This window comes from Anabrus simplex, chromosome 2 (genome assembly GCF_040414725.1).
Source record: "Anabrus simplex isolate iqAnaSimp1 chromosome 2, ASM4041472v1, whole genome shotgun sequence".
In the NCBI taxonomy this organism is placed as follows: Eukaryota; Metazoa; Arthropoda; class Insecta; order Orthoptera; family Tettigoniidae; genus Anabrus; species Anabrus simplex.
The window spans coordinates 957,653,024-957,677,096 of record NC_090266.1 but is presented as its reverse complement, the minus strand read 5'-3'; the positions used below and the strand labels follow the sequence as shown (position 1 = coordinate 957,677,096).

The 24,073-nt window shown below is 36.1% G+C and overlaps 1 protein-coding gene across 1 annotated transcript in view; it reads left to right on the top strand.

The window, feature by feature from the left end:
* Elk (Eag-like K[+] channel) overlaps nt 1-24,073 on the top strand; it is an 826,503-nt gene that overhangs the window by 698,382 nt on the left and 104,048 nt on the right. Inside the window, exon 9 of the mRNA XM_068226348.1 lies at nt 23,385-23,634. Within this exon, the coding sequence (XP_068082449.1) occupies nt 23,385-23,634 (250 nt within the window). The remainder of the gene's footprint in view (nt 1-23,384; nt 23,635-24,073) is intronic.

The following is a 24,073-nucleotide window of genomic DNA, read 5'->3' as shown; positions in this document are numbered from 1 at the left end:
CCCGGCCGGGCCGGGGATTTGAACCTTAATTGGTTAATTCCAACGGCACGGGGGCTGGGTGTATGTGTTGTCCTCATCATCATTTCATCCTCATCACGACGCGCAGGTCGCCTACGGCAGTCAAATAGAAAGACCTGCACCTGGCGAGCCGAACCCGTCCTGGGGATATCCCGGCACTAAAAGCCATACGACATTTCATTGAGTTTTGTGGAAAATTTGGGTTCACACTGCGAGGACACAATGAAACCGATTCATCCGATAATTCTGGAATTTTTCGTGGGTTGGGTAATGTAAAGGTCGAGCTAGATTCTACTTTAAAGTACTGTAGTACATTGAAAAATCGTGTTTTTCGGAGACTATCTAAAGCTATACTGAACGTGCTTTTAGACTCAATCTATTCCGCGTGCCTTCAGTTGATATGTGACGAAATTTCTCTGAGACAACCAGAACAACCTATAATCATCCAAAATCTTTTCTCAGTCATTTCTATAGACGAAACCTGTTCTTACGCCTGGCCCTAAAATTCCATATAAGTTATTAGCGGAATTTTTCGCTAAGCGTGTAATACCGACCTCTATCCAGTCAACGTCACGTGTTCGGACGTACAGGACTGCGCATCGCATACGACAGCACTGCGAAGATCTGAACTTCTGAATAAACGACTAAACCTGGATTCTGTTCACTTAGTTTATTGAATACATTCACAATGCACTGCCTGAGCGGTTTTCCTCTTTTGCGCTTCACTACACGCGATGGTCCTACCCCTTGCTCCATTTCTCTCACTATGAATACTGACACTGACTGCTGCTGCTGCAGGATAAGATGCAAGACCTTATCCCCACGCTGTACAGCTTGGGACTTTCCCTCACTACGAGAAGGCTTCCTGTATTACACCATGCCTTGTGCCTTAATTTCTCGTTATTTAATCACTATTTTATTTAAAAAACATATATACCGGTTTATATGACAACCGTATTTTAATTTGATTACGTTCTATTCCAAACTCTCTAAATAACTGAAATAAAATACAGTCGAGTGAGTGCGACGCTTGCTTCCATCAGGGATTAAACTCTCGGGAAAAGCGATATACCTGGATAGCTCTCAATTGTTGTCGACAGGGTAGCTCCTTGTGATGCAGACCTGGCCAGAGGTTTTTTCTGTGACGATTGCCCTTCAGTGACATTGTGTTTTTAAGTAGGTACCGGATAACCTCAGAAGTATTTCTGCTGACGTATTTTACTCCTTTTGAACAAAATGCACAACCAAAATTATGCTGTCGTGGGGAAACCGCAAAAACCGATGTGGCATCCTTCAATTTAATACCTAATTATGACGCGAATACTCTATAACATTGTAAGGGATTATTTCTTTCGTCACCATAATGCCGGTAAACACAAGCACTGGTCCAGTTGATATTGAATTTTGTGGAAAATTTGGGTTCACACTGCGAGGACAGTGGCGTAGCCAGCGGCGGGGGGGGGGGGGGGGGGGGGTGGTTAGTAGGTTTAGAACACCCCGCCCATGGATTTTGTACAAAAATATTTTTAAAAAACAGGAACTGACAATAAACTAAACAAACATATAGAGACATAATCGTAAAACTAACAGTTCTGTTGAATCTATTTTCTAAGAAGCCTCGAAATGAACATACAATTCGCTGTAAAACTGTTGACCTTGGTCGTTTTGTTCTTGTTCTGAATGTTAATGTAAGACTTTGTAGTGTACTGCAATCTGAATGTCAACGTGTCATGCACACGCACCTTCGTTATGTTCTATCAGCATTTTGTAACTATAACCCCCCGCCCCCCCCCCCCCCCCCACAGCCGATCTTGGCTCCACTTTTGGGTCTGATAAATTATGAGTGATAACGATGTACACTTACAGTAGCCGTCATTTTCTGTATTTAGCCTACACGATCGTATACTTACCATTGAATACAATGCCAGAATGCGTATCCTTTATAATTATGTTATACTGCGTCAAAATAGACTCGAGTCGGTAGAAATGAAAGAAACGCTTGTTGACACGTTTTTCCGGAATGGAGAGGGTCGGTGGTTAGCTGTTCGTATACTCGGCACAAATAGGGTTGCCATAAGGTTCACGATGAAATTCAGGACACCAACATCGCAAGTTCTAAACATAGGCGCCAACTCCACGGGAGCACTTGTCCCCATACATATAGTGGTACAGGGACGCAATCATGTTTTTGCTCCCGTAAGAATATTCGTTATTTCCATCCTTGCCCCAGTGCCCAAGACCAAAAGTCGGCAACTATGGTTCCAACGAGTGTATTTGGGTAATTCCATATGAACTGTCCCGTCCGATACCAAAAGACGCACTTGTTATATAATGTTAATGTTAAAAATCAAATAGAGAAATAATAAGAAATCGTACTTTATGTAAAACACCTACTTTATACACCACTCCAAAATTATATAATATCCAATGTTATTTGCATAGATTTTATCAATCAATCAGTCACTACTGATCCGCATTTAGGGCGGTCGCCCAGGTGGCAGATTCCCAATCTGTTGGTTTCCTAGCCTTTTCTTAAATGATCGTAAAGGAATTGGAAAATTATTGAACATTTCCCTTGGTAATGCGCCATTCCCGCGTCCAGGTCGAGTCGCATGAGATCCAGGCTAGCTCGAATATAATCACATTACTCGCTATTCAAAGTTTATTGGCTATGGGTTCCGCATTAGAGAAAAGATCACCGATTTGTGCTAGTGGAAATTCCTAACTTATGCAGTGGACGTCTTCTACCCGCATTTCTAGTTAGTTTCCACCTTCGGCTTACGAAATGATCAAGTGGTTATCACTTACATCTAAGCATCTATTCTAGAAGTCATTAAAAGAATGGCTAAGTTTTACTATACATTATTTATTGAAAATCAAGAAGGGTCTGACGCCAAAAATAAAAAAAATTGTCATGAATTCCTCTTTGAAATGGTAAGTAAGAAGCATTGAGATATCTTGAAATGTTAAGTTGGAAATATTAAATTGAAAACAAAATCTCAAATTGGAATAATTAAAATGAAAACATTATATTAAAAGACATTAATTGTAAAAATTACATTGAAAAAGACATTAGATGCATCTAATAGAATGAATGAAAATTACATCAAATCACAATATATACCCTGTCGTAGATTGAGAGTCTTTAAATGTTGGACGCAGCTTCCATACTTGGTTACGAATAAATTAAATTAGAATCACATCTTTCATTATATAAATTCTTGTGAAATTATTCCGAAAATCCTACTTGCTTTCATCTAATATTCGTTAATTCTTTGCAATAAAGTAACTTTGCTTGACTCAAACTATTTGTGCTCAAATACACAACCAGATTGACATGAGAAAATGTCTTCAGAAATATTTAAAACAGTTAATATGTATCACACTTTTCAAACACGTTCTCAAATTTCTTGGTAACTCTTCTTACAGAGACAAAGATAACCCCTTTAACTCATTATATTCTTTAAAATATTATGATCAAACATCATATCTATAAATTACGCTAATTGTTCTCTTATTTGAGGGCATTAATTAATTCAAGTGCATATCTATGTCATAAAACTGTGCTATCAAGTGTATCTGACCATCACTCAATCAATTCATACCGTAATTGGGTGGTCTAGCTTGTGAGAAGACTCTACTTACTACCAACAACACTTAATTGTGAAGATAAGTCACCAGTGATATCGGATAATGCATTGGAATGAACTTCAAAGTACCGAGCTCGATAGCTGCAGTCGCTTAAATGCGGCCAGTATCCAGTAATCGGGAGATAGTGGGCTCGAGCCCCATTGGCGGCAGCCCTGAAGATGGTTTTCCATGGTTTCCCATTTTCACACCAGGCAAATGCCGGGGCTGTACCTTAATTAAGGCCACGGCCGCTTCCTTCCACTTCCTAGGCTTTTCCTATCCCATCGTCGCCAAAGACCTATCTGTGTTGGTGCGACGTAAAACAAATAGCAAAAAAAAAAACTTCAAAGCTTCCCTAATATGTGAGAAAATTCTTACACTCAGAAGAAACACATGGATGTAGGTTAATTTTATATCATCTTCCTCATCAGAAACTATTTGATGAAGTAAAATTTAAATATCAACATACGGATGTCACTGAGATCGTATCCTACACTACCTATGGCTTATTCAAGGATCAACGGTCGATTGAAGACAAATTATATTCATTCATCATCTCAAAAATACGTAACTTGAAATACTATCTTCATTAAAATAAACTATGACCTTACGGTGAACAATAATGATCACAAACATTAATCATATCATTATTCACATATAAAAACATCACTTCACATTATTCATCATATAACACTTCACATCATAGTAAACGTATTAATTCATTCCAACTCGACGTATATCTGTCATCATTTGACCGTTTACCTGACTACTCCGTCATAATCTCAATCTTTTAATAATTCCGTAAAATACTACCATATCCTTCTATTTATCAAGCATATCCTACATACGATCTCATTTCCACTATTATTTGATGTCATAAGTTCTCACATAAGCCTAGTGTCTATCGCAACGTCGTATAAAATTCACCAAGAGATAAAAATTTAGCCTCCTTTCATATTACAATTGATAGCATTACGAACGGGATACCTTATTGTCACTGGTTGACTACATCTTATACATGGATTTGACGTTTAGGTCCGATGAATACCTATCAACATTTAACCTAACAATGTTATTCGTCTTCCCATATATTATCATTTCACTGACAATAATTAGAATAGCACTTTGAAAAATAAATAAATTTTCATTTATAGCATTGACTTAAAGGAACTTATCTTTGCTCTGATTCCCCCGTTGTCATCTCATGACCGGGTGGATGGGCAAGTGGGCACAGCTCAGGCCATTTCCCTCATCTGTTTGGGAACATCTGGGACTGTCTCGGCTGGTTATCGGTCCTTATGGGCTAGAAATGCCTTTGCTGGCAGGACCTAGTGTTTACAGTGCACTATGTCTTCTGGTATGGGCTAGAGCAATCTTGTTACTTTCATTGATCTGTCTCAGCTTTATCCTTGGCTTTGACAAAATGAAAGTGACTGAGGTATGAGTGATGCTAGTAATGCCATTCCATCTGCAGCCAGTCCCTGCTATGAAAGGTGTGAAAATGTTGCTCATAGGGTCAGTTGGTGCTTGCATTTCAGTGGGCTTGGCAGACTGATATGTAATAGCAACTTCTGGCTCGCTGAGGAAAGCAACGGGGAAACTATCTCGCTCCTCATTTCCCTAGTACGCCTCTTCAGTGACGCCTAGGCCATGTATGACAGCTGATGGCGGAGCTGTTGAGGATCCAACCAGCCTTCGGGCTGAGGACTAAACATGCATGCATGCATACATACATGGGCTGGAAACGTCATCCCTTGTCGCCATAACCTAGGTAGCTTCGCCTTCATATTCTTAGTGCATGTTGCTGCTGGTCTCTCGAGCAATCGGAACAAAACAAGACGTCAGTTTGGTTAATGTCGTCATCTTATGGATATGCTTTTCTACAATCTGAATATGATATAGGAATATTGCTCTTTAGAAAATTGACCTTGGAAGTATTCTAAAATTTGCAATGCGTAAAAATGAATATTTCAATTGAATTATGGAAATATATATATATTCTTCTCCTCTCCCTCCTTGTCGATATTACAGCTATGTAGCCTCTCGGAATTGATTGTATCGACTAATACGTCGTCTTCGGTAGATATCGTGACGTAGCAATGTGGAAGTCTTTATATTCCAAAAGTACAATTTTATTTCACGGAGTGAAATATTCTTGAGCGCTAATATTTCGTAAAACAGTTTGTGGACAAAAGGTTTCTCTCAATTTTATGATCAGTATTTTGATAGAACGATGTTTTGCTTCCTCTTGAGTACGTCCTTGATGTTCTCCTTCTGTGCGAATCGAATGTTAAGTTTTTAATATTAACCCTTAACAATCTTCTCACGTCTTTCTTTACTACCGCCTTCTATGCTCCCTTCTCGTCGAGCGCTTGACGAAAACATTACTCCTTCGGCTCATAGTAGTACTCTGACGCTTTATTATCGACGTTCTGATGACTTGAACTCCATTTTCGTTCCAATTAGATCTTGTTGGGAACAGTGAAATGGCACAGTAAGTTATTCCAATCCCTTACTCCCCTTCCTATAAACGAATATTTGCCCCAATTTGTCCTCTTGAAATCCAAATTACCGAGCTCGATAGCTGCAGTCGCTTAAGTGCGGGCAGTATCCAGTATTCGAGAGATAGTAGGTTCGAACCCCACTGTCGGCAGCCCTGAAAATGGTTTTCCGTGGTTTCCCATTTTCACACCAGGCAAATGCTGGGGCTGTACCTTAATCAAGGCCACGGCCGCTTCCTTCCCACTCCTAGCTCTTCCTTGTCCCATCGTCGCCATCAGACCTATCTGTGTGTGCGACGTAAAGCAACTAGCAAAAAAAAAAAACTGTTTATCATCATATCATTGACCACCGTTCATCTCACAACACTATCGAGGTCACCCTGCAGCCGCTCACAATCTTGTAACTTATTTATTACTCTGCACAGAATAACATCATCTGCAAGCAACCTTATCTCTGATTCCACTTCCTTACACATATCATTGATATATATATATAAGAAGCCAACGGCCGTAGCCGTGTTGAAACACCGGATCCCGTGAGATCTCCGAAGTTAAGCAACATTGGGCGTGGTCAGGAGTTGGATGGGTTGCCACGCGCTGTTGGTGGGGAGGGTAAGGGAATGGAGGAGCGGAAAGGAACTGGCCACCCTACCGCACGTAAACTCTGGCTCAGGAACACCTCTGCGGAGGTTCGGACCTGCCTTCGGGCAGTATAACCCTTACCTACCAAATATAAGAAAACATAAAGGTCCATTAATACTGCCTTTAGGAATTACCCTCTTAATTATTACATGGTCAGATAAAGCTTCACCTACTCTAATTCTCTGAGTTCTATTTTCTAGAAACGTAGCCACCCATTCAGTCACTCTTTTTTTCTAATCCAATAGCACTCATTTTTGCCAGTAGTCTTCCATGATCTACCCTATCAAATGCCTTAGATAGGTCAATCGCAATGCAGTCCATTTGGCCTCCTGAATCCAGGATATCTGCTATATCTTTGCTGAAATCCTAAAAGCTGAGCTTCAGTGGAATAACCTTTCCTAAACCCGAACTGCCTTCTGTCAAACCAGTTATTAATTTTGCAAACATGTCTAATATAATCAGAAAGAATGCTTTCCCAAAGCTTACATGCAATGCATGTCAAACTGATTGGCCTGTAATTTTCAGCTTTATGTCTATCACCCTTTCCTTTATACACAGGAGCTACTATAGCAACTCTCCATTCATTTGGTATAGCTCCTTCAACCAAACAATAATCAAATAAGTATTTCAGATATGGTACTATATCCCAAACCATTGTCTTTAGTATATCCCCAGAAATCTTATCAATTCCAGCTGCTTTTCTAGTTTTCAACTTTTGTACCTAATTGTAAATGTCGTTATCATAGGTTAATTTCAATACTACTTTAGTATTAGTCACCTCCTCTAACTGGAAATTATCCTTGTAACCAACAATCTTTATATACTTCTGCCTTTTGAAGATCCTCGCATACACACTCCCCTTGTGCATTAATGATTCCTGGAATGTCCTTCTTTGAACCTGTTTCTGCCTTAAAGTACCTATACATACCCTTCCATTTTTCACTAAAATTTGTATGATCACCAATTATGCTTGCCATCATGTTATCCTTAGTTGACTTCTTTGCTAGATTCAATTTCCTGGTAAGTTCCTTCAATTTCTCCTTACTTCCATAACCATTTCTAACTCTATTTTGTTCCAATCTGCACCTCCTTCTTAGTCTCTTTACTTCTCTGTTATAATATAGTGGATCTTTACCATTCCTTACCACCTTTAATGGTACAAACCTATTTTCACATTCCTCAACAATTTCTTTAAATCCATCCCAGAGTCTGTTTACATTTTTATTTACCATTTTCCAGCGATCATAGTTACTTTTTTAAAACTCCCTCATGCCTGTTTTATCAGCCATGTGGTACTGCCTAATAGTCCTAATTTTAATACCTTCCTTTCTTTCACATTTATTTTTAACTACGACAAAAACAGCTTTGTGATCACTAATACCATCTATTACTTTGGTTTCGCTATAGAGCTCATCTATAGAGCTCTGGTAACAGATGGGACAGCTCACTGGGAATTATTCATTTTTCAATAACACAGATAAGTGAAAACTGAAAACAGCATTTATTTACCTTTGCTTAAAGATATTTATGACACAGAAGTGCCCTGATGCTGATACCAATCACACTTTTCTAAACTTGACACACTTTTAGCAATGCATCATTTTTAAATATATAATCATGAAATTCCTGCCAAGATATTTCATTAAAATTGTATTGCAGCAATAATATTGATTTAACATATTCTACTTTCCGTCTATTTCTGTCATCTGTCCATTGTGAATTCATTAAAGAAAAACTTCTTTCCACACATGCATTATGGCCAGGTAAACAGAAATAGAACTGAGTCAATTCAAGCAATTCTGAATAATGCTCACTGGATTTACATTGCTTTAAAAACTGAACCAACTTATTACTAGCTAACATGGATACAAAATAATTTTCATCATTACTGAACACGCTGCTCCCGGCCGGAAGTAGTTAGCGTTAGCGTAGGTCAAGCCCGTTACCATGACAATGTCAGTTAATGACGTCAGACTCTGCTTCAGCATGACCAACCAAAAAAATCCCATTCCTTTTCAAAAACATTTCAGCAGTATTTTAAATAGATTGCTGTGATTTTTAAAATTCGGGACATTTAGTGATTTTTAAAAACTCAATCAGGATGTCGGGTCAGATGCTCAAATTCAGGACAACCACAATTTTTCAGGAGGTATGCCGTACAAACAACATTCAGCTCCGTCATTTTATAGGCCTACGACACGTTTCTCGAGAAATATCGAGACTCCGTCTCGACTGCCCATTACTACTACAGACTAAGCATTTAAAACAGTATAATAATGAAAGGCATGTGATTCAAGAATATGTGAGAGACTTCCATATCACTGCAAAACTGTCTTGTCTATTTCAAAATATTTCCCAGACATCAATATGCAGTAAATAATCTTCAAATTACCAGTACCACAAACTCAATATATTTAGTTCCTAAGAACAAAGGATGAAAGATCCCTTGAATATTGATCAGTGATTTTACCAACTTCACTACTCTTGTATCAAGCAAACAAGTGACCTATTTGGATACACTGTATTGAATACAATCATTCTCAGCTGCTCTCAATCTATTACAACCTTATTTACTGAGAAATGTTAGAATTCATAAAGTTTATTACAAGATCCAATAATCAAAATGTCCTTCTGCAATTTGCCACAAAAGCCTTCACTATTTCAATTACCTATCACTTTTTCATCCTATTAATAATTGATATGGTATGCATAATGCTGGTGCAGACAAAGTGTGAATCATACCAGTGATATACAATTTTAAAGCAGAGAAGAGGAAGAAGAATGTTTCAGCTATCAAGCTAGTTGCTTGCTTGAGCAATTGCGAACTTATGGAAGTGAATGGTAATTTTCAGTCAATAATTGTGGCAAGAAAAGCTGAGATGATTTAGAAAGCCATCCTAAATAAGGTAAATATTTGTTCATGAAACACAGTTTCATGAGCAACAGAAAATCAGGATGTATCTGACAGTCATCATCATTACCTCAGGAAATTTTGTCTTTCTGAAAACAATGGCATCAACAGATGAATATGCAGCAGTTTAAAGTATATGACCTTATGATAAGAAATAGGGTTAGGGCATATCAAGTTGCTGCTGATGAATTTTTGAGTCTTGCTCCATGATACACATAACAGATCTTCTAGATGTGTATCACTGTTTTGCTATGTAGGCCAGGATTGAATAGGAAGTAGCCATGGTCATGCTAAAAGACTATACCTTAGCAATTACCTAAGTCAGAAATGCTAAACTATTTCAAAGAAGACTGACAGTAGAATTCAGACATATCTGTTTCTTTAATCTATTGGCATAACCATATTGAACTGCTGTATTGTTTCATCATTAATCTTGGTCAGTGATGCATTAGGTATAGAAATGCTCATGTGTGACGCCTGAATAACATGATGATGACGACGATTGTTGTTGTTGCTTAAAGGGTGTAACATCTAGGTCATTGGCCCCTCTGAATAATGTCAGTTGGAGAATATCCCATTCTATATTACTATCTGAATACATGGAATCACATCACATATTATTATTATTATTATTATTATTATTATTATTATTATTATTATTATTATCATTCTTCAAACTAGGTAGGCTCAGGTAAGGCCATTAACAGCCAGAAAAGACATTAAACTAACACAATTAAACTACATTGTACTTGGGTGATTTAAATTTTTTTTATCAATGTCTAAAGGCAATGCCTTGCCTATGCAACCATTGTTCTTTGTCCTCAACTCCTCATTTCACTTCATAGTAGGAACCATAATGAAGATTCTGTGCCAAGTCTTGAAGGAATTATTTTCCTTGGTCATCCAAGTACGCTTCCATGGCTCAGTGCTAAAGTACAATCCTAATCCAAAGTACCTCGGGGTAACGCTTGACCGAACCCTATCTTATAGAAAGCATCTTCAAAAAACCTCGGATCTAAGTTGAGATCACGTAATAATATTCTGTTTAAATTGTGTGGAACTTCATGGGGTGCTTCAGCGGACACATTACGACGTACTGCGCTTGGCCTCGTGTATTCTGCAGCTGAATACTGCTCCTCAGTATGGCTTAACAGTTGCCACGTGAAGAAAGTCGATGTACAACTTAACACCACCATGCGTATCATCTCTGGTACTCTGAAGCCTACTGCAACGCACTGGCTGCCAGTCCTGTCCCACATTGCTCCACCAAGCCTGCGACGTTCAAGAGTCCTTGTTCAAGAATATAATATCATGTCCAATCCAACTCTACCTATCCATAGAGATGTTGCAGATCTCTGGAGACAAAGGCTGAAATCCCGTAAGCCACCGATGAAAACAGCTAAGAATCTAATGGATGCTGGTTTCAATTTAAAAGAGGAATGGCAAGAGCAATGGATTCGTACAGCTCCGGAGTGGCCAAGCCTCTTTAATCCAAACCACGCCCCAGCTGTTTTCAGCTTGCCAAGAAGAACGTGGGCATCACTAAACAGGTTCCGCACAAATTGTGGAAGATCTGCATTCTCCCTTCATCAGTGGGGCTTCAGGGACTCTCCAGCGTGTGATTGTGGTGCTTTAGTCCAGACCATGCATCATATAATGGACGAATGCCCTCTGCGTGCTTATAGTGGAGACCGAAAAGACTTTGCTGATGTCTCAGTATCCCTAGTGCAGTGGATAAACAATTTAGATATTCATGTGTAATTGTTCCCTACTTACCATGTATTCTTTGCAGGTTTTTCTTTTGTATAATATTGTATATACTTGTCCATTCTGTAAATTCCATACGCTTAATAATAATAATAATCCTCAGGCTTTCTTCCCCATGATTTTCCCTTCCAGCAGACTGGTTAAAAATGTATTATGTCACAAGGTATGGCCAGTGAATTTAGCTCTTCTTCTCTGTATCTAGCATCAGTTTTTCCTTCCCATGAATTTCTTGAAGGATGCTATTTTATTTGATCTCTTTTCAATCTATTTAATCCATAGCCTTCATCTCCAGACACACATGTCAAATGTCTCCAGTCATTTCCAGTCCTGATCTCTGATTGTCCAACATTCGCATCCATACAATAGCACACTCCATACAAAAGACAACACAAATTTCTTGCCAATTCCAAAATCTAAATTTGCACTGATCAAAATATTTCTTTTATTAATAAATGCCTGTTTGAAAAGCTCTATTTGCCTTCTATCTCTTTGCTGCACATGTTTTAATTGGTGATTAGACTTCCTAGATAAGGGTGACTTTTTTCAATATTTTATCAGTAAGCTTGAGTTTAGTGTGAATTCATTCCGGATATTTACTCGCAACTAATACGATCTTCTTAACATTAATGTTTAAGAGTGAATCTGACAATGCTGATGATTGATGACAATACATTCAGCATCATCAACAACTCTTTCTTGGAGTCTGTTACAATTGATATGTCATCTGCAAATCGAATGTATTGGATATTGGTGCCCACTTATTTTAAGTCCTGTTGTACTTGCCTTAAACTTATTTATGGCTTCTTCAAGGGAATACATTACAGATGTATGGTGAGAGGCAGCAGCCCTACTTTACACCTTTTGTGATTTTTGCTGACTGCATACTTCCTCTGATATCTGACTTCACAGTTTCTCCTTCATAGAGTCACAATATCAGGCCTCCTGTCCATCCAGTCCAAACCTGTAGCATTAAGAATTTTGAATAGTTTGTCCCAACTAACTTTATTGAATGTCTTTTCAATATCTACAAATGCTACATAGGGTTTTCTATTAATTTCCAACCTCCTTTCTAAGATTGTTTGGAGAGTAAAGATTGTTTCTGTTGTTCCCATCCCTGTCCTAAATCCAAACTGGTCTTGTAAGTTAAACTAACATTTTAAGTTTAATTTTGTTATCCAGTTTTTATTAGTGATAGTAGTATATTGGATGTGCAAGAGAGTAGAGTTATGGTTCAGGGTTTGGAGCATTCTACACTGCTTCCTTTCATTGGTATCATAACCACTCTGCTTTAGATGAAGTATTCTGGAATTTCACCATCATGGCATAGATAAGTTCTTTCAGTTTCTCTCCCATATTTTTTAGCAGTTCTCCTGGTATGTTATCTGGACCAGTAGCCTTATTTTCATGTAATAGCTGAAGTGCTGATTCAACCTCCCTCATTGTGAATTATCATCTTCCTATACTTCTTGTTCCGGTTCAATACACCTTAGTTTGTTCATCACATTTCATCCATCATACAGTCGTTCGATGAATTCCTTCCACCGTGCACTGATATCATTATCTATGAACAGTTTACAATTTTAAGCTCTTACCATGGAACTCTTCACATTAGGTTTTCTTTGTAATATTTTAATGGTCCTATATGCTCTCTCTTCATTCTTTCTTCAGCAATATCTTTTCTGATATTCTCAGTTATCTTGACCATCCACGCTTCTTTTGTTCTTCTGCACAGAGTTGTAATTAAATTTTTGATAAGTTTTTATTATTCTTGGCTTCTTGTGGTGTTCCCTTTCCTGTACTGGTTTCTTTTCACAATCAGATCCAATCCATGGTTTTATTAGTTCAGTTCCAGTCTTCTTGTTCGCAATGTTTCATGAGGTACACCCAGCAAGCCTTCTTTTATAGTATCTCAGTTCAGTTCTTCATTTCATTTGGTTACTTTTTAAAATGTATGAACATCCTTAATTTGATGGACTCTTAGCTTTGCTATGTACATTTGAGTTTATGGCGAAATTGATTAAGACGACACTCCGGAGATAAAAATCAATATTTTGGTCCTTTTGGTGAATTTTTATTGTGACTGAAATTGAAAGGAATGAGTTTCATTTTCCTTGTCACAAAGTTACCTATTCCTCTGAATTCAAACAATTTATCACTGTAATAATGCTCTGTTTGGCAATTGCAATTTTATACTTAAATCCCATGTTTCTCCCATAATATTCTGCCAAATGTAACAAAATTTGTATGGTATATGTATCACAGCTATATTAAGAAACCTGCGTATGGAATTTCTGATTGCAGAATTTTGGAAGTAGTAGCGATTTTTAAGTCCAAAATTTTAGAACGTACAAATTACACAAACTTTAGTACGATATATCTCCTTATATAAATTATGTACAGAAAAATCGATATGTAGGGCTTTTAAAAGAGTATTATCTACCAAATTACGAATTTTCATTAAGGTGTTAATTAAATTTCATGAAAAGATGGAATTAAGAAATCAAAAAATTGTTTTGGGAAAACCATTAATTGTATATGAAAGAAATGTTCGTGATATCTTTACATTTATGTAGGTGACATTCCCACAACGTTTTGTGAAAATCCATGCATCAGGTAAAAATATCCCTGGAGTGTTGTCTTAAATTCTTTTTCACATATACAAGTGCTTGGAAGATATATAGGATAGGCAATGGTAAAATAGGAAGGAGTTAAAAATATTTCTTGCAGCTTTTCCTTTTGCCCATACTAGCCATTCCTCTATTTTCTTTTTCAACTTAAAGTTAATTTCTCTACTTCATATGTTGCAAATGAACACAGCAATGAGGAAGACTTGAGTGAATAAACTTCACAAAAATGAATGGTTGCAGAGCAATACATGTGCCTGTATGAACTTGGTATCATCCTTTTCCTAAGATATGTTGGTGTTTCTTATTTTTATCAGGAAATGTATTATATTATATGCAATGCCATACATGAAAAAAACTGTGGACTAACACTTGTCTTGTAACAGTGGATTAAACCTACTCATAACCAACCACAATTAACAGTAGTCAGAGAAGCAGTGCTACTTTCATTAACCTTGTTGCTAAATGCTTTTCTAGTTAGTTTTCTACTAGTAATTGGTATGGTGTATAGTATGGAACAATATTGTTCCTAACAATGTAAGGAATCCTTGAAAGAAACAAAGAATGGATGGAAAAGATTGAATTATTCTCTTTATTTAAAAAGAGTTTGGACTCAAGAAGTCATGCACCACAGTCTGCAGCCTTCTTCATTGAGGTAGTACGCAGAAATGCACTCAGTAATGAGCGAACTACCTCTGAGAGGATGACTCATCACTTGAGAACTTCTTAAATCCCTTTGACTTTCAACTACAGTCTCAAATGCAGAAGGCTGTAGAAATTTTTATTTCCTTCCTGTGAATTGACGGTTTCAGTAGTAGTAGTAGTACATAATAAACAGAATATTTATACTGTAACCGTTCAAGTATAATTAGGGGTTCGAAGAAATGTTGTAGATGTGCCTCGGCCTTACTCAACGGTGATCCATGAAATTCCACTTGCGGGCGTACAGGTTCAATCAGGTACCGGTTACAATTCATGGCAATCATTAGCACGTCATCATCGTCATTATGAGAATTGATATCAGATAATTATTTGAGGCTATTCTAATGCTTAATCTATACATGACAATACTGAAAATCAATTTTAATTAGAAGGATGTTCCGCTTTAATCAATTCAATTAATTGATAAAATATACTTAACAATAATAATTAGTGAAATGCAACATGGATAAGTCAAATGTTGTATATAGTAATCTACGCAGTTAAATTAATGTACTTTTGTTGGTTGTCATTTCTCGCTTGTAGAGCGCTACAATCTTATATAATCAAAAAACAAATGTGTTGGCAAATCTATCTAATATTAAGTTAAACAAAGCATACGAATCGTTATTGCCAACATGAAAATTGCTGAAGGCTTATATGTACAATTGACAGTATAATTATTTAAATTATCTATTTTGTCCGCCACAAAAATAAAGAAAGTATTTATTCGTTCATATCTATTCGTTGATAGGTCAAAACCTTGTCCTTTAATATTCTACTAATGTAATATTATAATCCTCACGTAGATCAACGAAAACCTAACTAACAACTTGAGTGTTCACTACATAAATGTGTGCAACGTTGTGGAACCTAAAATAAAACAATCAAGGACATTCAGAATAAGATCCGCAGCTAATTTTAGATAAATAATCGCCAGAACTGTGAAATAAAGAACAACATAATCCTGGTGTCCTCAAATCGCTGCACCTAAAATAAAGCAGACATTCAAAACTACATAATACCATCATAAACAATAATGATTTGATATTATTAAGACACCACAGCATCTGGATCCGTCCATAGGTTTTCCTCCAAAGATGTGAAATTCTACTAATATCTACAAGACATGGGCACTACAACAACTGCTATTCTACATGTACAGTAGGTACATAACATAGTATGACCCTAACTTCGTTTCCAATTATTAGGGAGATAAATTGTATACCGGTATCTCATTGGTATAACATTGTGTCGAAGATCTTCCTATCATATTTATCTATTCATTCATATAACATTCGTTCCATAACCACATCAAATTTATATTATTGATGACTATTCACATGCCCAATAAAAAGATATTCTTCGGAAACAATACCTTTGAAACATAATTATCAAATACTAAACGCTTGTCTATTCCTCCGTATCATTTTAATATTCGCATGATGAGCATTTATTCCATTACCTTCACTATCAACATCTTTGGGATTCTTCGAAGACGACATTACATTACAAGTAATGCTTATTTCCCAACAAAATATTACAACATAACCATCGCGCAAAACATCATTTCATTTACTTCGACGACCCTATCATTCAACCATATTATATCATTTCATCTACGCATCATGCTTATTCAAAATCCTTCCATTAAATACACGAGGTCAAAATTGCCGAAGAAGACTATCTCGGTTCCAAATACATGTGAACTTCACTATCTGCATCAAAGCGGTATAATATGGTATTTCTCTCATGAAGACTCATTCGCGTTGTATGAAACATTGCTTTACAAGGAAACTACTAATCTCGACACACATAAAAATTATTTATAATTATTCCAATAAGAACTATCTACGTAGTAATTGGCACGTTAAATTAGTTAGGAAGACCGTACTTCAGAAACGATCAATTAATTCCTAGGTTGTGTGCTCGAAACTAGATGAAATAGCACATTATAAATTATGATTCCACTTACGCCATTATTTAAGAGGATTATCGCACTCCACAAATATCATAAATGCTTAGAAGTGATCTTAGAGTTTCGCTCAAGTTGTATTTTCATATAACACGTCACACTTATAAACGAGGGAGAACATCTACACCTACGTAATGTACAATTCTAACAGAATAGTAAAAAGGAAAAGTTTTTGGTACTCATCGTATCTGACGAATTCTCGAAGACACAGTTCCATCATTCTGGTTGTCGGAATATGGTGATTTTGTTTATTTCAACACATGTTCCAGACCCGCCGGGATTCCAACCCGGTTTAGGCCTGCATGACCGTACTGGCGGATATCTCAGTACAACAATTTCCCATCCAACTTGACATCATGAAACCTGCAACTTATATAATACGATTAGTACAGTATTACACTCCAAAACAGATATATTAATGTTTTGATTCAACACTCGCCTTGTTGTTTTTCTATTAAAAGCTTGCTGTATATATTCACAATTTACTTTTCTTACTACCGGTACTTTTCTTTTATTAAAGCTTACGGTACCACTCAGTTGAGCGAGTTACTTCGAATTATCAATGTATCTGGACGTAAATTGACTGAACGTATACTTTCACATGATTTCAAACCGCTTCCATACTGTACTGTCATAAATTTCAATGATTCCTTCATCTTCATAATTATACAGATTCAATCAGTCTGCAACCAGCTTTCATCTTATTCGTGTATGTATGCCAATGTCGATGCTCATTCTCTTTCTCTCGCTGTTTTGTAACAAAACAAAACCCTATTCTATAATAACATAATATAATTGCGTGCGTTTTTATACTTGAGAATAAATCATTGCCATATAACCCCGTTTTTAATATTTCTGACGTTCGAGGAACATTCTCCTTGACATAAATTACTCTCACGATTGTGAATGTTAACAATTGAACGCATCTAATAATTCATATCGTTTTCTTCAGTTATGTTCTAATTGATCGTTTTATAAACGAATTCTCGATCACTTGTAGATGTTCATAGTAGTCAGATAACGTACCGGTACGAATAGTGCAAATGAAGGTGAACTTGGCATGGTATCATTCATAATATTTAACTCAATCCATGGCCTCCGTCGTATAGGCCTAAATTGTTATCGGAACTAAACGTTGCGCATAAGAAATCAGTTTACTCTCCCGTCATTCAACAGTAGTTGATTGTACTTCAATATTAAACTTCTGGACGTGAATTTGTTGGATACCACGGGATTCTGAACTTCTGAATTCTCATATATTTAATTTTATTAAAGCTTACCACTCAGTTGAACGAGTTACTTCGAATTATCAATATATCTGGACGTAAATTGACTGAACGTATACTTTCACATTATTTTAAACCGTTTCCATGCTGTACTATCATAAATTTCAATGATTCCTTAATCTTAGACTCGGAATCCATTGAAAGGTTATAATACATTTGCACTAAAATCTTAAATATTTACAGTACCTACTTTACTAAGTTCATATTTTGGATTTCAGTCCATATTGTTGCATATTCTTTCCTAAATAGCTCAACACTACTAAGTAAGCACACTATCTAAATTTCAGTTAAGATATGCTTTTTCGGTAAATGAAATCTGCCTCAATTACTTTTGGACTCTGCTGCAGGAGCTACAGCTAGATATTCAAGGTCACAACTTCGTAAATAATTACATTTACTTTTTTTTGTATTGATTGCCAGGGCTTGGTAAAATCCCTTTGCAAATTAATACGAATTTTTCTTATTTAAGAATTCAAATTGGATGCCGTTACGCATCACTAGACCAAGCGCCAAACGTTGGTTGCGAGATAATCGCGTTTAAATTTGGTTCTATGTGTAAATTCGAGCGAACATAATTTTGCTAAATATGGTATTATTGGTGTTGTAGGATAATAGATTGTACCTTCTCACCAAATTTCAACATTTTTATACTTGCACTACATAGATTTTCTTGAAGAAATGGCGCTTAGTCTACTGATGCAATTTACGGTTTTTCTCAAGTGCGAATAATGTATCACGATGCTATACCAACAACCCCCAAATGTTGAGTGTCTACTGAGTAAAACTTCAAAAAATATAACGTGGTGGCAGCCATGTTTAAAAACGGAATCTCCTACTGTCTGAAAAGGCCCGCTAAGTGCTTGATCCACCACGAGCCGCGCCACAACTCCGGTACATTATTCAAGTTTTAGATGGAGAAATTCTAGAAGGGAAGCTATTCTCTAAAGTCGTTGCTATAACGACTTACTTATTTGAGGAATTTCAACTATATGAGTCAAATACATTGGTAGGACATGAGCCATTGTAGTCTGTACAATTTTTGAATGTATATTCCTTCACGATAGGCCTATTATATTCTGAGAGTACAGTATTGACGTGATATTTCAAGCCTTGTTTTGTTCTGTTTGAGACAGAAAATGTGATTAAAGATATTTTCTCCCATAAATACACACAAATCACTGGACAGGTAATAAGATTGTTGCTCTCAGTTCATTCAATCTCGAAATCAGGATCTCCACTAATCCTATCTACGTCATCCACGATGTCAGAATCTGCCTGAAGATTCTGGTAATTTTTTTTGGCATCTGAAGGTATTAGGTGCATCAGCGAACCATAGTCTTTTAGTTCGGCTTCAGAGATAATAGGTTTTCCTTTTGGCCAAAAAGGTATAAATGCGTGGTGAAAGGGAACTCTACTTTCCCGTGGTCGTCCCTGTCTTGACTTATTTAGATTTACTTCCTGAGATTCACCATCAAATTCTAGAGAATGATTCTCAGACGCAACCTTCTTAGCAAGCTGCATTAGTAGCATTATCCTTATCCTTACTTTTGGAACTGAACTTCGTCACTTGATAAACCACTCAATGTATCAGCACGTAAAAATGTCAGCACTATCAAAAACGCGGGCTCCCTCGCTGTCATACGCGCGCAATGTGAGGAATATGGCGCTTGGTCCAATGATGCAAACTGGAACGTCGCATAGTCTACTGATGCAATATACATTTTTACTGATTCCCGCTTTGTCGCTTAGGTTTTTTGTTTACTAACAACTAACGGCCTCTTGTAATGCAGTGGGGAATTTTTTATAAATAGTTCAAGCCTTCCTCTACAAGATGGCGCTAAAATCTCAATTTTCGTCAAATGGCGCTTAGTCTACTGATGCATAATGGCATCCAATTGGTTTGCCTTTCAGTGTTGTGGTGATGAATTTTGTGTACTTAATTTTATGGTTGTTCCTTGATTTCAGAAGATTTTATCAATATTAAAGTAACTATTATTTTTATATCAGTTACAGTTAATATTTCATTAATATGACTTACATTATCCAAAAGTTGTAAAATATCAATATTATCATATTTGTTTACATTTCTTTGTCTAATAGATTCAGACAAAGACAAAGCAAATGCACTTTATCATATTCATACCTATTGGGATTAGATATTAGATCCATACATAACAGGAAAAATCATCAAATTTTGATAGAATATCCCTTTACCTGTCTAGAATCTCAGTTTGTGGATGAAGTGGACCTAGCTTGTCCCCAGTATTTCAGACAGTCACTGTAAATACCCTGTAAGTAATGTTACTTCATTGCAGGAGCTTTGAAAATTGTGGTCATGAACAGCATGTACAACAGGCCTTAACGAGTTATATCTGTGTTGTGCACTGTGTTATCAAAGAATCTGTAATGGTGTATATATTTGAAATGAAGTGTTGCTGGTTGTAGGAGAAGAGCTCAATCCTATTAATGGCTTGAAATTTAATTTGGACCAACAGTAGGTACAGTTTGAATCCATCAGTTTCCCAAATTGATAGATGCAATTGTGCTCATCATTTCTTCAAAGCAAAGTCATTTTGCTTGATGACTGAAATATAACAGATATCATATAATGAATGCAAATTATACAATACAGTAGTAACCTGAGATAGAGATGATGATGATGATGATGGTGATGAACATAATCTTACTGAAATGTTAGGTGATGTCTCTGACAGGAATTTGTACTTGAAGTGAATTCTCAAGGAATTAGAATGTTAATGAGAGCAAGGAGAATAACCACATAAATAAGCACATAAAATTGTTCTTTAGGACACTGAATGGCAAAATGTTAAATCCACTCTTTGACATCATTCCTTCATTTCCACAAAATTTTAATAAACACACATTGTTCTATTTTAAGTTTCTTTGATTCTAACTATTTATCACAAATCGAATATCTATTCCTTGTCTGAATATAAATATTTCATGCTTTCCAGCACAGTATGTTTGGAGAAAAGCTTTCATTCCTCTGTTTTAAATACACTTTTGTGTTTAGGGCCCATTTCAAAAAAGCCTTATTTGAGAATTTTATGTTAGATACTAAACCAAGCAAGTGGTTGTGTGATTTGGGTCATGTAGCTGTCAACTTGCATTTGGGAGATGGTGGGTTTGACCCACTGTTGGCATTCCTGGAGATGGTTTTCCATGGTTTCCCATTTTCACACCAGACAAATGCTGGGGCTGTACCTTAATTAGGGCTTCCTTGCCATATATTGTTCAATCAGTAGATGATATACATAAAAATATACCATTTATAAATTTTAATGCAAAGGAATTATTAGTTCATAGTCAAAAAAAATGGTACAAATACGTGCTTATATGGAATGCAGTATCAGACAAGGAAGTATGGGAGAAAAGTGAACAATCTAAAAAACTCAAAATGTCACGATATTTATGGATTATGTAACAATTTCCTTAAAAGACTATCTTTATTTATATTGATCCCCAAACTATGTGTATAAATTATTGTATAAACACTGGAATTTTTCCCAATAATCAGAAATATTCTTAAGTTATTTTTAAACGTTTTTTTCAGTCATCCCAGCAGTTATAGAGCTTCCTCAGTCATTCCTATATTTGGTAAAATTCTGGAATAAATTATGTTGGACCAGCTTACTTCATATTTCAAGGTGAACATATTGTTATGTAATGAAGAGTTTGGATTTTGTTGTGGAAAGTCAACGATTGAGGATATATCTGCCTTGTTAGAAGATGTTTTTACAGCATTAGAGAATAGGCAATTTTAAGAAATCACACTCTGTGATTTTACTAAAGCATTTGATTGTGTTTCTCATGAAATCTTGATTGATAAGTTAAATTATTATGGTGTCAAAAATAGAGAACAAGAAATATGTATAACTTATTTGAATACCTGGAAACAGGTAGTTGAAATAGCTTGGCTAGATCAGGTGAATTAGAAACTTATCATGGAGAGACACAGGGATCAGTTCTGGGTCCTTTTCTTTTCTCGGTGATGATAAATGATTTGAGCTATAATATTGTATCCCATACTTCTGCTGTTTTGTATACTGATGACACAACTTTGTTAACTAAAAGTAATAATCTAAATGAGCTTGCTTATGCCAATATTGATACTTTGAACAAAGCTATTCAATAAAACCCAGTCACTGACTTTTAGTTTGAATATAAGTATTCATATAGAAAATAATGAACCAGTTAAATTATTAGGAATCTATTTAAATGCAAAACTTACCTGATAACCACATATCAATTTTATTTCCAAGAGACCGTCCAAAATGCTGTATCTGCTTAGAGCAGTTTGTGATCAAGCAACTTACCTAGCAATTATATCTACTGCATTTATTATGCATTTTTCCACAGTATTCTCCTGTATGGCATTCTGCTCTGGGGCAACAGTAACAGAATGGAAGAAATACTAGTTTTTCAGAAAAAGGCACTGCACTGCATTTGATTATTAATAGCATCTTGGGACCACCCACTGTAAGCCTCTGTTTATATTGAGGCATCAGGAATGACATGTATTTATACATATATAACACACTACTAAATCAAAGATATAACCATACAGAAACAACAGAAGAGACATACACTACCGGTATCATAATACTCGAACACAGAATCAATTGGACATACCATATTGTAGATTAGAAAAGACAATGTAATTTCTTAATACAGTACATGGATTTTAATTTTTAATTGTTCAACACATTACTGCTAGATTGGCAGACAATTCCACACTTGATTTTCAGAACAAAACTAAAGAAATTAATTATTAAGCATCCTTTGTATTTTGTAAGAGTGTTTCCTGGCTCTTGAAGATACAGTATTTCTGGAAGGTGTAAATTAGCATAACAAAATTTAATCCTGCCTGTACAGTTTTATTGAAACTTATATCTATTTTGATGCTCATAATTTTATGTTTCATCTATATAGGTAACTAATTGTAATTTGTAGGAACTTTCCTTATATTCAGCTTTAAATACCGCAGGTGTGCGGTAGCTGTCTTATTCTAATTTTTTTAAATATCTAGCCCTTTCCCACCCTACCATCACCATGCTGATGCAACATAAAAAATAAAACCTAGGTACTATTTGCAGATTCAAAGTTTTTTTTGATGAATTTCAGGATGTATTATTTAAACCAAGAGGATAATTAGGGAACCAATTATTATTAAACAAGGTACACTAATTAAGATTATTATGAAAACAGTGCATATCTGATTTAATAGGAACAGTACATATAAGGTGAAAGTTGACATCTAGTTTTTCTAACTTTTATATGACATTCATACTTTTTAATTGTTCTTTCTAGACTCTGAAGGAATTCCCAGAAGAACTAAGAGGAGATGTGTCCATGCATCTTCATCGGGAAATTCTCACTCTTCCCATTTTTAATACCGCGACACAAGGCTGCCTGAAACTTCTGTCCTTGCACATACGAGGAAATTTCTGTGCACCTGGTGAATATCTTGTGCACAAAGGAGATGCACTTCAGTACATTTATTACCTGTGCAATGGCTCAATGGAAGTTGTACAAGAAGGCATGGTTGTTGCTATCCTTGGTAAGTTGACAGAGAATTACATTACTTGTAATATTAGCATAATTAAGAGTAACATCAAAAGAAGCTTTATTTTTATAAAATCTGTTCAATTGTTGTCAAAAGGAGTGTAAATAGCTGACCAATTTTAAATTCAGTTTTCAATATCCCTTAGTCTGGTAGGGCAAGTAGTTTTATTTTATGTTATGAGGCTTGATATCTAGTTTAAATATGGCATTTGTGGTTTAAGAAGTGCCACATACTAAAATTCTAAGTCTTAAATGTGAACTGCTTTGCTCAAATTCAACCCATTTTGGGGATACTGAAAAGAAAATTACTACATTATTATAAAATTGCACCAGGAACTGACTTTATGAAAATGTGACAAGCATTCAAATGATGTAATAGGGAAAATCTCTATTTAGTATATGTATGTAAGTTCAGTCCGTCAGCGCTTCTGCTG